Source organism: Chinchilla lanigera, unplaced genomic scaffold (genome assembly GCF_000276665.1).
Source record: "Chinchilla lanigera isolate Chin_1 unplaced genomic scaffold, ChiLan1.0 scaffold00142, whole genome shotgun sequence".
Lineage (NCBI taxonomy): Eukaryota > Metazoa > Chordata > Mammalia > Rodentia > Chinchillidae > Chinchilla > Chinchilla lanigera.
Genome location: NW_004955543.1, coordinates 15,225 through 28,826, shown reverse-complemented (window position 1 = coordinate 28,826; position 13,602 = coordinate 15,225). Strand labels below are relative to the sequence as shown.

Sequence of the window (13,602 nt, the reverse complement as noted above, 5' to 3'; positions counted from 1 at the left end):
GAGAGAGAGAAAGCCTACTTCTAGGTACTTCTAGGTATGTCTCTGCTGCCATGGGTAGACAAAGTGTGGAGTCCTGATCCATGTTGATCTATCCCAGCTAGCCAGCAGTAGCTTTTTTGGTGGGGTAGTAGATAATCTCAGGGAGCCTGGCTAAGACCAGACTCATTCTGCCTGTTGCCATCAGTGCACCTTCCGTGGGCCTGAGCCCAGCCGGGAGCTGCTAAATGGAGCCTGAAGCTGCTCTGAGTCCTGAGCTCAGTTGGCCCCTTTCCAAGATGGCTCCTGGTCAGTCACTCTCTCGCGCGGGATGACTGACCCCTCAGCACTCACTGCCAGCTAGTGCAGTCCTTCATGTCCGCAGCTTGCCTCCACTGCTGTGCCTGTTTGTGGAGGCCTCTGGGGTCCCCAGCAGTCACCGTGTGTCTGTAGGTTTGAATTGCTCCTCTGATGCAATGAGTCCTGTCTCAGAGAGAAGGCACCGCTGGTTACCTCCTTCTTCATTAAAGTTGCTCTCTTCACTCTCTCTGTGCACTTTATTTTGAACTTCAGATCCTTCCTAGGTCCAGGGTGTCCACTTCCCTCCTTTTTGTCTTCCTCACATTGCTATATTCCAGCGTCTGGACAGCAACACTCAAAGAGACTCTTTCTCTGCTGCTTACCACTCCAACAGCTTGGTGCTTCTCCCCTTGTGCATGGATGGGAATGAATAGACAGACCTCCATATAAGACAGTGAGCCAGGCGTGGTGTTGAGCACCTGTAATCCCAGCACTCAGGAGGCTGAGGCAAGAGGACTGCTGCGAGTTAGAGGTTAGCCTGGGCTTTATAGTGAGTTCAAGGCCAGACTAAAGAGTATAGTAAGATTCTGTCACATCCCCTCCTCCAAAAGTGACTGATAGTAAGATAGTGTGGGGAACTACTCAGACTGCTTCAAAGCTCGGGGGTGTCTAAGGACACCTGAGGACATCACCCTGCTTGTCTAGCACATGTGTACAGTGGGATACAGTTATGAAACCATGACTTAGCACAGGTAAACACGAATGCACTGGTTACAGCACTATACAAGAACATAAATATGAGATAACAGCCTTTATAAGAATTATACAATAAAGATGCAGGTGCTCTCTTGCACTATCGCTCTTGCACTCTGCTCTGCTCCATGCTGCCTGCTGATGTTTTACACACATGTGTTCTTTAACCTTCGGAACTCACCTGTGAAAATCTCCCTTGGGGGGGATCCCCCTGAGCAGGCTGACAGATAGGCAGTGGGGTTCCTCTGTTAGTGTGTACGGAGGCCTCACCCCTTGCCTGGCTGGGGTCAAGGACTCAGGGATACACTCAGTTTACAGACATTGTGTGTCCATTCCTCCACCTTCCCTGCCCTAGGTCTGTCTAGAATGACCTGGCTATATCTAACTCTGCACCTGCCCATCCACCTGTCTACCTCTCTGCCCAAATCTGACTTAGACTGCTGTCTTCTTCTAGGTACCTGTCTTAATAGTGCCCTCAGTCTCTGGGCAGTGTCTGGCCCAGACCTGTTTGCTGATGGGCCTGGCTGTATGCACCTATTTGCCAACCCGTGTCTCTGTTTTATTACTGGACCTGTTGTCTGGTGCCTTTCTCCAGTGCCTGCAGGCATCTGTCCCTCTGTCTCTGTGGCACCTTCTCCCTGTTAATGCCGTCTCATCCTCTCCTCCAAGCCCATTTATGGTTCTGTCCCGTCAGTGAGGTTTTTTTTTTTTTTTTTTTTTTTTTTTTTTTTTTTTTTTTTTTTTTTTTTTGGTGTTGTTTTTTTCTGGTACCAGGAATCGAACTCACGACTTTGCGCTTGCCAGGCAGGCGCTGTGCCGCTGAGCTAAATCCCCAGCGCCCCCCGCCCCCCGCCCCGTCAGTGAGCTTTCACATCGTGTGCTACGGCTCCTGTTTGTGCAGGTTCCTTTTTTCTGTCTCCTCCTCTCCGTTCCTTGTCCGAGGTCTGATCTCTGAAGTCTGTTTCCTTTTTCTCCCAGTCCCTCTCTCTAGATGTGAATCTACACCTTCAGTCTTTCAGCCCATCTCCCCACCACCAAGACAAACACTAACTTTTGTATCTTTCCAAGTGGGTCCAGATGTGGGCACTCCTCCCCACTTTCCTGCCTAGGGCCAGAAGAAGGGAAACTCAAAATTAGCACTTCTGGCGGGGATATAGCTCATGGACACAAACTTCTGCCTGGCGAGCGCAAGGTCCTGAGTTTGATTTCCAGTACCAAAAAATAAAAAAATAAAATTAGCTCTTCTTAGGGAAGAAACTATCTGCTGCCTGTGAGGATTAGCCAAAGAGCAAGCGCACGCAACGCTGATTGGCTGTGGAACAGGTGCAGGCGGAGCAGATTGGCTGAAGGGCGGGGCAGGGGCTGAACTCTGCGAGAGCGGGAGCTGAACCGGGTGGGAGTCCCTGAGCCCAAGTTGGGTTGCTAATGTTTCTGGAGCTGAGAGCAGCAAGTAGGTGAGGAGGGGGCGCGAGCTGTGGGGATGGTAGCCCTGGGGACACTGAAGTACGAGTATGGGAGGCTCTCAGAAGCGGGTTCAGGAGTTTCCCTCGAAACATTTGTATAGTTAGAAATTGAATGGAGGAAGGATGTCTTTTTGGTACCTTGGTTCCAGGAAGTGAATCAGCAGTGGTGGAAGTTCCCAGAGGGTGCTCGTAGCTGTGGAGGCAGCAGCATGCGACCCCTCCCCGTGCCAGAAAGGAGATTCAGGACTTGAGGAGGGGATTTCGGGAGCCAGTTTTAGCTCTGGCGGGGACCTTGCATGGCGGGTTTTCAGTCACCTCGTTTCCAGGAAGTGAGCCGTGGGCTGGAAATTCCTTCTAGACTCCCCATTCTGCAGACAGAAGGTCCCAGCTGGGATGGGGTTTGCAGAGACACCTCCACAAGGAAGCACGTGGCTCCCTGGGAAGAGGCACCTGCACACAGAGACAGCCTTCTAGAGCAAAAAGCCTAGATCATGCTCCATCAGGCTCCTGAAACACTACAGGCCAGGGAGGGTTCCAAGACTGGAAGTACCTCCAAAAGTAGTTCTGCCAGAAGAGGAGTTTTTGTTTGGTTGAGGCTTGTTGTTGTTGTTTTGTTTTTTGACAGGCTCTTGCTGTGTAGCTCAGCTGCCCTCAGTCCCCTAAGTGCTGGGTTTACTGGCATGCCGCACCACACCTGGCTATGAAAGTATTTAAAACTTGGTGGGGGGCCGGGCTGGGGATTTAGCTCAGCGGCAAAGCGCCTGCCTGGCAAGCGCAAGGTCGTGAGTTCGGTTCCTGGTACCGGAGAAAAACCAAACCAAACCAAACAACTTGGTGGGGGTCCTAAAAATACCTCTAGGGCCTAGAAGGGGCCTAACCTTAACCGGGAGGTCCCTGGGTCACTTTCTTTTTTGGTGGTGCTAGGAACCAAACCCAGGACCTCTTGCCTACTAGGAAGTGCTGCATCACCTAGTGACACACCCAGCCTCCCAGCGTCATTTCTGTACCTGGAAGAGGGGCGTTGGGTTCTCTTCTGCCTCCAGAAAGCAGTCCAAAAGCAGTATGCAGCATCTGAGGCCGGGGTTGTGGAGCCTGTGCCCGCCCCGCCTTCCGTCAGGTTGCAGCAGCTCCGGGCTCCTGGGCCCAGGCGGGGAAGAGCAGGGGTGGGGGGTGCAGTAGGAGGGATGAGGCAATGGACGACACATGTCCCAGTTAGTAGTGAGCTGGCTGGCCACAGGATAAGGGGGAGGGATGGGGAGGGTTATGGGGGAGCTGGAATGGGGAAGGACAGAGACGGTGCCAGGGAGGGGACAGAGTGAGTCTGGGGTCTGGGAGGAGAGGTGATCTTGCTTTGAACGGGCCGTCTCATCTGCTGTGAGGTTGGTCTCCCTTGTATCTTGCTGTCTCTCCCTCTCTCCCTCCATTTATCTCTTGCTGCCTTCTTTTCTCCATGTCTCTCTGAGCTACTGTTGGCATTTCTCTTCTGAGTCTTGTCTTGCCTATCTCTTTCTCTCACGCTTGTCTCTCTCCAGTTATCCCTTTGCCTCTCTCATCGCTCTCTGTCCCTGTTCATCTCACCTGCCTGTTTGCTGCTTTTTTATCTGTCTGCGTGTGATCCCTTTCATCTGGTTCTCTTCACTTTGTAGGCCCCCCATCTCTGACCCTCCTGCCCCATTTCTTTGCCCACAAAATGGAAATGCAAGATCCAAAAGTGAATGGAGCCCTCCCTTTGGGTGCTGAGGAGTGAGTTGGGGGCTCCAAAGAGGCAGGCTGGAGGGAGTGGAGGGTCACCTTCTCATCAGCCTCTATATCCTTAGCCTGTCTAGTTACAGGCAGGAACTTGAGGGCTTCCTGTCCAGCCATGGTCCAGCTCCTGGGGAGAAGCCAGTCCAGTTCATGGATATGAGTTCATAGGCTCTGTCTGGGTCGCACCTACTCTCCCTTACTGCCCACTTCTAGCTATTCCTCTCCAGCTGTTCCTCTGCCTAGGCGTCTCCTTCCCTACCTCTTCTCCGGCTCTTCTTTTCTGGTAGATGCCCTACTCCCTCCCCAGCTCCCCTCCGCTCCTGCTCCATGACCCTAGCCACTCTCCCTCCTCTAGCGGCCCTCAGATGGTCAGCAGTGGGCCGGACACTCCCTGCATCCTGTTCCTCTCCACTTTCAGCTGCTCTCTGCAGATTCTCCTGGTTTTCCTCTTCCCAGCTCTCCCTTTCCTACTTTCTTCCCATCTTCAACTCTTTTTGCCATCCAGCTTTCTCCTTCTTCCCATAGACCTCGAACTACTCCCCACCCCATTTGCCCTAACCCTATCCAGCCTTCCCCTGGCCCCAACGCTAGTCTCCTTACCTGCTTCTTTCCCGTGTGTGCCTGGATTTGGCCCCTTGTCCTCAGTTCGAGGGGAAGACATCGTTTGGAATGCCGGTGTTCAACCTCAGCAATGCCATCATGGGCAGTGGCATCCTGGGCTGGCCTATGCCATGGGTCACACAGGAGCCCTCTTCTTCCTGTGAGTCTATAGGCAGCCCTAGGGGCCAGGGGTAAGGTGAGGTGAGGGAGAAGGCTGGGGCCAAGGCTGAGCTGCACCTTCGGCCAGGGCCCTGCTGCTGTGCATCGCACTGCTGTCTTCCTACTCCATCCACCTCCTGCTCACCTGCGCCAGTGTTGCAGGTGAGACCCAGAGCTCCGATCCCGGTTTTTACCCCATCCCCTGTAGACCCCAGTCCCAGACCCAGTTCCTGAACTTAGACCCCAGTCCCAGACCCAGTTCCTGAACTTAGACCCCAGATCTCAACTCAAACCTCAGACTCTGGATATAACCACCTTGACCCCAGAGCTCACACCCAACTCCCCAAACTCCAGATCCCACACTCAACCTTGGCCTCAAACTTTATCTGGGCTCCCAGGTCCCCTATTGCCAACCCCTTAGTCTGGCTATCAGACACTGTTACTCAGGTCCTCCCCACCCGAGACTGTACTCCACCTCTAACCGTACCCTTCAATCCCCAGCTCCTTTACTCTGGAAGCCAGCCCCGAAGCCCCAAGACCTCCACATCCCAGGCTTCTCTCCCTCCTGCTGTGGTCATAAGACTTCCACACTCCACTTCCAGGCCCTAACCTCTTCCTGGTCTCAATTGCCACCTCCCAGACTTGATGCCCCAGTTCAACCCTAACTGCCTAGCCCTCACCTCCAGCCTCCATGGTCAGAACCAATCCCCTTAAGGCCCTCCTTCCCTGCCCAGCCTGCACCCACACCTCATTCCTTTCTGCCCACCCCCAGGCATCCGAGCCTATGAGCAGCTGGGACAGAGGGCATTCGGGCCTGTGGGGGAGGTAGTGGTGGCCACCATCATCTGTCTGCACATGTTGGGGGTGAGGATTCTGGGAAGTGGGGTTAACCGGAGGGGAAGGGTGGAAAGAGGTAGGCTTCCCGAGGCTGAGCTGGGGCAGACAGGGGAGGAGGCTAAGAGGAGCCCTTCTGCTTATACTTTCACCCACCTACACCAGCCATGTCCAGCTACCTGTTCATCATCGAATCCGAACTCCCCCTGGTTATCGGTGCCTTCCTGAGCAAAGAACCTGAGAGGAGAGTGGATGATACCCCTGGCTGGCCTGCGAGGCCTTGACTATACTCCACCTCTAACCAAGGTGGCCTCCCAACTGCTGGGATTACAGGCATGGTGTCACAACACCTGCCCTCAACTATATGTGTCTGACACTTGGCTGCTGTTATGTGAAGAAGGACACTATTTGATTAGAATGCATTTGAGGGCACAATGATTTGTTTGTTAGAGTTTCTTAAGATGAGGCTTTATTATACATTCTGGATTAACCTTGAGTTTAAGATCCTCCTGTCTCAGCCTCCTGAATGCTGGGATTATAGGCGTGTCTTGGGTGATCCTTTAATTATTCTTGGTAATATGTTTGGTATCTACCCATTTGTCCTAGCCAAGTCCTTGGTTCTTGCTCAATAAAAGGTGACTGAATTTGGTATTTGAGGGCAGTCAATCCTAGAGGCTGCTAGTACCTGACCACAGAATTTTGGCTCTCGTGGTTTGATGTTTTTCTTACTTTTCTTATACATCTGTGGGCACCTAGTTCCAACTCACCCTGGACAGAGTTGGAGAAGTCCGACACTCTTACTTTCCCTGTGCAGCTGATTGGGGGAGTCAGATTCTGGGTCCATGGGGCTGCCGGATCTTGTCTAGCTCCAAATGTATGATCTCTGACTCCAGTGGTGGGGTGCACATGTCATACTGCAGTGCCAGCTGTGTCTGTGACATGCTCTACATCCAGTCAGCTCCATCTGTGTTTGACTTAGTGGCTGTTTGTTCTTGTACATTTTCTCTGGCTCTGTACATGTGATCCCTGATTATGCCTGTATATGTCCTCTGTATTGTGGCTGCAACCATGTGTATTTGGTTATTCTGACTGTTTGATGCTGGATGCATCCTGGTGGCAGAATCTGTTTGGTTATTTGTGTACTATGAGACTCCATTTGTGTACAATGGGCACTGTTTTTTGAAACAGTCTCTCTAAGTTACCCAGGCTGTCCTTAAACTTGTGGTCTGCCTGCTTTAGCCTCCCAAGCAGTTGGGATTACAGGTGTGTGCCACCATATCACCAAATCTTGTGTGAGTTTTTTTTGTGTGTGTGTGGTGCTAGGAATCAAGGAACCCAGGGACCCCTCTTAGGCCAGGCAAGTGTTTTACCACCGAGCTACATCTCCAGGCTCCTCCCCTTTGCATGTTTTTGACTCCCAGCTCTGACCCTGCTACTGGTCCCATACTTTGCTTGGTATGTATGTGCATATCTGGTTTTGTCAGTCAGACTCTGGGATAGTCGGTCCATGTGTCTGTTAAGTTAAACTGAGAGCTTGCATTTATTTATTTATTTACATTTATTTATTTACATTTAGTGCCACTGGGGATAGAATCCAGGGCCTTTGTGCTGAGCTACATCCCCAGCCCTTTTAAAACTTTTTTAAAATTTTAAGGTAAGCTCTCACTAAGTCACTAAGTTGCCCAGGCTGAGCTCAAATTATTGATCCTCCTGCCTCAGCCTCCCAGAGTGCTAGGATTACAGGTATGTGCCACCGTGTCTGGCTTTGCTTTTTATTATCTATGCATATCTTGTTAGCTAGTTGGTTTGATTCTGAGAGCATCCAGGTCTGATGAGGTACATCTAATTGCTTTTTTTTTTGTTTTTTTTTTTTTTTTTTGGTTTTTTGGTTTTTCTCCGGTACCGGGAACCGAACTCACGACCTTGCGCTTGCCAGGCAGGCGCTTTTGCCGCTGAGCTAAATCCCCAGCCCCACATCTAATTGCTTTTGTGTGTTCAGTGCTGTGCATACTAGACAAGTGCTCTACCACTGGGCTACACCTATGCCCAAGTTCTGTGTAATTATGATAATTAACTTCCACTGTATTTATGGCCAGTGGCACTTTGTTGGTATATTTCTGTCTAGTGGTGTATGAGATAGAGAACATGTGAATACTTGTAACACACTAGGTACTAAATAAAGTTCTTTTGAATGAGCCAGGCATGGTGGAGCACTGCTGTGATCCCAGTGCTCTGAGAGGCTAAGGCAGGAGGATTGCAAGTCTTAACAAGACCTTGTCTCAAAATAGGAAATAAATAAAGGGCTGAGGATGTAGCTCAGTGCAAAGGCCTTGGGTTCAACCCCCAGTACTGAAAAACAAAAGTTATTTTGAATGAAGATCCAGCCAATCCTGTATTAACTGTGTCTTGCTTGGGCACCTCCCTCCAATATCTGTGGAGACCCTCTTGTTTGTTTGTTTGTTTGAGGCAGGAGGTACTATGTCGTCCAGGCTGCCCTGAAACTCGCTATGTAACAAACTCATGACTGCTTGCCTCAGCTCCCTGAGTGCTGAGATTACAGGCGTTCAACACTGTACCCAGCCAGAGATGCCCTTTCCTGGAGCCTGGTTCCAACAGTAAGGCCAGCGGGCTGACTCTGTTTCTATGTCAGTCTTTCTTTGGCTGTGTGACCAAATCAGCTCAGCCACTTTCCGACATCCAACAGACCTTGAGATGTTCAAAAAAGTATGCATGTGTGTTTCTGCTGTTCTGACTGACTGCATTGTGGTGTGTCTGCCACCAGACTGTTGTTCTACTTGACACACGTACGAGGATCATCACCCACTGTCTTTGTGTTTGGCATCTTGTGTTGGGATGATTTTCACATCCGATCTGACTGATTTGGGATCTCTGGTCTGATTGTATGTCTGTTTGCAAGTCTGATGGTGAGTTTTCCTGGCTATACTTGTCTTTTTTAGATGGGGTCCAGTGTTCTCATAAATCAGTCTGGGGCCAGGGATATAGCTCAGTGGCACAAGTGCCTGCCTGGCAGGCACAAGGTCCTGAGTTCAATTCCTGGTACCAAAAAAAAAAAAAAAATACCATCACTCATACATCAGTCTGTTTCTGTTAATCCTATTGTGCCATTTGTCACTGTAATGACTTGAATAACTTTACAGTTTGAGGTGTCTTCCCACTTCCCCCGATGGGGAGCAGAAATCCAGCTGGCTGGCTCCCATGTGTGTCAGCCTCATGCTTTTCTTTGGCCAGTGGCTGGTTATTGTGTCTTCCAGTCTCCCTAGGGAAAGGAGACCACCTGATCATAACGGTCAGCGTGTTAATCATCCTGTCCCTGTTTCTCATGAAACACTTAGGTAAGTTCTGTCTTGGTTGGTCATTGGGTAGAGGGGTTACAGAGTAGGAACTGGAGGGACAAAATACTGGTTTTCAAGGGCTGTGGAACACCATGGGGGAGTTTGTTTGATGTGAGTTTTCACAGATTTGTAGGAGTTCCTTAAGGAAGGGAGGCGGGTCCAGGTGGAAGTAAAAAACTTATGCAAAGGTAACTGAAGGGAGCGGGGTTTGAAGGCCAGACTAGGGGCTTAGGGTTTGCTGTGGGGCTCCTTGACTTCTCAGGCTTTGTGTATTGCTCCCTGTAGGCCATCTGGGGTATACCAGCAGCCTCTCTCTGATCTGCATGCTGTTTTTCCTCATTTCAGTAAGTCAGAGAAGGGAGGGCGGTTGGGACACTAGGACATAGCTTCCCCAGTGACCTTGCCTCCCTGCTGCCCCACTCCCAGGTCATGTATCAGAAGTTCCAGATTTGCTGTGGTCTACACTGCAATGAGACAGCAATGGAGACTGTGTCCTTGGACCTCACCAATACCTGTGAGGCCCAGATGTTCACAGTTGACTCGCAGGTGAGTGTGTGGGCGTGTAGGAGCAGGCATTGCATGGAGACCCCTGTTCCTGTTCACACTCTAGCCTGCTAATGGGGGGCTCAGCAGACCTGGGAGGCTGTCATGTGGAGGCTGATGGTGGGGCCAGGGGGACAGAAGAAGGAGATCACCAAGTCCCCTGTGGGCTCTAATCCCATGTACTTGGACCATTCCCCAGATGGCCTACACGGTGCCCATTATGGCCTTTGCCTTTGTCTGCCACCCTGATGTGCTGCCCATCTACACAGAGGTGCACAGGTAAGTGGGGGGGGGTCATGGGCAGGTGACGTGCCAGCCAGGGGAGGAGTGAGAGGTATAAGGTCTGAGCATCCCTGCAGCACCCTGAGGCTGTAGCTTGATGGAGATAGGTTGTGTTGAGGGACAGGTTTGGGAGCCAGGAGACTTCAGGGGACTGAGGATACTGACTATTTATGGGCTGGGGCCTGAGTCGCTACTGTTTGAAATTCCAGAACAAATGCGAATGGGCAGGTGGGGGTCGCTTGATCATGGCAAGGCGTCTGCCTGGCTGGAGCTAGGGAGGCAGGAGTAGTCAGTGGACAAGGTGGAGGGCAGGGCGGATGCGATGGATGGAAGTGCAGGGGATCACATGGAGAGACGGCATGGATGGCCAGATGGGAGGAAGAGGTGGAGATGCTCCTATGGGGTGAGTCCTGGGCGCACAGACACGGGCGGGCTTGGCTGATTAGGCAGGAGAACCAGAGACAGGACACCTCCATGCCCCAGCTGAATGTTAGTGTAGGAGGATGGGACTCTTGAGGGTGGGGCTGGTTTTGAGAGGACTAGGCCAAATCCCGAGGTCCAAGCATGGCAGTTTGGCATCCTATACCCCTCAGGCCTTCCCAGCGCAGGATGCAGGCCGTGGCCAATGTGTCCACTGGGGCCATATTCTGCATGTACACGCTCACAGCCACCTTTGGATACCTCACTTCCTACAGTGAGTGTGGCTAGGGCTGTGGGGGGCACTGTGGCAGCAATGGAGACCCCATCATCTTGAATCTTCCTGTTTGCAAAAGGAGGGTACCTCACATGCATAGATTTAGTCACCGTGGATGTGGGTGTGGGTTTCTGAGGCACTGGTCCTGGTGTTCTTGTCACCTTCTGCATTCTGTGTCCCTTGCCACATGGCCCAGGCAGCGTGAAGGAGGAGATGCTGTACATGTACAGAGAGAAGGACCTGCTCATCCTCTGCGTGCGCCTGGCGGTGCTACTCGTGGTGACGCTTGCTGTGCCTGTCGTGCTGTTCCCTGTGTGTGGGGGCAGAGGGGAGCCCAGGGAGCAGAGCAACGGGGCTGGAGGGTCGGAGGGCATGGGTGTGGGCACTTAGATGGGGCACGGACAGAGGAGCAGATGGACAGATGGGGAGGCAAGGATGGACAGAGAGGACAGGCAGAGTTGTCAGACAGGCAGAGGAGGCACAGTTTGGTCAGACAGAAGGGGGATGTGGGTGGCACGACAGAGAGAGTTGGGGGATGGGGAGTCGTTTGGAGGGAGAGGCACAGATGGGCGGCCAGACAGGAGAGGTTGGACAGGCCAGTTAGGGGAGCAACATAGACAGATGGTCAGTCAAGATGAAGCAGAAAGAGGGACAGAAAAAGTCTGGAAGCAGAAGTGGTCAGATGAAGAAAGGACAAGGTGCCCAGTTGGGGAGGTGGGAATGATTTGCCACAGGAGGGAGGGAGAGGCAGATGGAGGGAGTCGCAGGTGATGGTCAGGCAGAGAGGTAGAGACAGAGATGGGCAGAGAGAGGATGCAAGGATTTTAGACAAGGTGGGAGCACAAATAGATGATCACACAGAAGGAAGAGACGTGGGTTGTCAGGCGGTAGAGCCATAGATAGTGGGAGGGAAAATCAGGAATTTCAAACAGGCTGGGGTTAAAGACACAGTCACACAGATGAGGGCAGCACTTGAGTTGTGACACTGTCCCGCCCTTCTCTGGCCACAGATCCTCTGGGCCCTGCAGCAACTGCTCTTCCCCAGGAAGGCCTTCAGCTGGCCACGGCATGTGGTCATAGCCCTGCTCCTGCTGGTGTTGGTCAATGTCCTTGTCATCTGTGTGCAGAACATCCGGGACATCTTTGGGGTTATTGGTCAATATCTCCAATTTCTACCACTGCCATACCTAATAAGGGCCTCACATCCAAACTTAGGTTGATTCTTGTTCTTCCTTGTATTCCAGGGTCCATCTCTGCCCCCAGCCTTATCTTCATCCTTCCCAGCATCTTCTAGCTTCGCATTGTCCCCTCTGAGGTGGAGCCCCTCTGCTCCTGGCCCAAGATCCAGGTGAGCTCCCCAGGGGAGGGTGGGGAAAGAAGCAGCACTCTGAACTGTCAGGTGGCTGGAGAGTGAAGGCCGGCTCAAGAGGGGCCTGGAGAGAGGGAGCATCCAGGAAGGGGGCGGATGGTGCTAGAGAATGGTGGTGATTGTCTTTGGAAGGTGCCGAGGAGACAGGTAAGTGGGGCTCGGGAGGGCAGAGGACGAGGACAGAGGATGTGCTCTAGAAGGGGTTGGTCGGCTGGAGTGTGGCTCAGTGGTAGAGCACTTGTCCAGGATATGAGAGGCTGGGTTCCATCACCAGTACCTCAAAAAAAGTGCTGACATAGAGGGAGAATTCTCCACGCAGATCAAAGGAGCAGTGTTGGGAAGGCAGGCAAGAAAGAACACTTTGAAGGAGGATGGAGGAGAAGCCTTATAGGAAGGGTCTGGCATTAAGGAAGGTAGAAGAGGTTGAGGGAGAAGACTCACAGGAAGGGCCTGGCTTTAAGGAAGGTGAAAGCAGGAAGGTCAGGAATGGAGTGTTCTCACGAGAGCTTGGGTGGGGAGTCCCAGGCAGCTGCCTCTCCCCTCCCTCTTCCTCCTTCCTTTCGTTCCCTGTGTTTTGGCATCCTGGGGGTTCTCTTCATGGCAATCAGTCTGGGCTTTCTGTTTGCCAACTGGGCCACAGGCCAGAGCCCCATGCCTGGACACTGACCTGGTCTTCCCTGCCCCACTTGGTCCCCATGCACATGTGCATACATATGTGGAGGGACTTGGGGCTACTCTCCTGGGTCCCTCCAGCATGGGGTATGGATGTGGCTGGTCCCCATAGATGTGGCTGTCGATGTAGGGGACAGCAGAAGCTGCAGAGTGGCTTACTTCCTCCTCCCCAGGGATGGCAACCTTGGATCACGGTCCTACTTCCAAGCCCATGGGAGGAGGAGGAGGGGAGGTCGGGTCCTTGGGGGCCCTTGCCCAGCCTAGTCCTGTGTGCCACCTCTTGGCTGAAGCCATTTGTTGGGATGACCCTTGTGCTGAAGGGGAAGAATAAACATGCAGAATCACAACTCTGGCTTCACTTTCTGATCTTTTATTTTATTGGTTTCTTTTCTATTAGTACATGTTTATAGTACATAATGATTATATTTAGCATAGGCAGTCGCTATATGTACCTGACATATTTTAATAATTCTTTTTTATCCCTTCCCCTCCATCCCCCTTTGATCTTTTCTCCTATATATTTTTTTGTACATGTTTGTAGTACGTAATGATCATGTTCTTCATAGGGACTTGGTACATGTGCACAACACATCACAATTCCCTTATTTTTAATCTCATTTCCTCCCCTTCCTCTCTCCTCTCTCTGTCTCTTGGTTCCCTTTCCATATGCTAAATATCTATCTCACTATTTCCTATTATCTCTTATATTTTGCTCTTTATTTGTAGTTTGGGTTTTTCATATAAGAGAAACCATGTGATATATAAGTTTATCATCTGATTTATTTCACTTACCGTTAGTCTCAAGGTGCATTTGTTTTCCTACAAAAGACTCAAGTTTATCCTTTTTAACGACAGAAT

The 13,602-nt window shown here is 51.5% G+C and overlaps 1 protein-coding gene across 1 annotated transcript; it reads left to right on the top strand.

Annotated features, from left to right (window-relative positions):
* Nucleotides 1-4,182: 4,182 nt before the first annotated feature.
* Nucleotides 4,183-12,859, top strand: Slc38a5 (solute carrier family 38, member 5). Its single transcript, XM_005415372.2, is given in 18 exon segments — nt 4,183-4,235; nt 4,310-4,406; nt 4,884-4,950; nt 4,953-4,998; nt 5,086-5,159; nt 5,770-5,861; nt 5,900; nt 5,997-6,079; nt 6,725-6,731; nt 9,113-9,184; nt 9,470-9,528; nt 9,611-9,730; nt 9,927-10,006; nt 10,603-10,703; nt 10,900-11,015; nt 11,714-11,858; nt 11,948-12,052; nt 12,638-12,859. Coding segments are annotated over 18 exon segments (1,419 nt in total). The 3' UTR covers nt 12,739-12,859.
* Nucleotides 12,860-13,602: the final 743 nt, after the last annotated feature.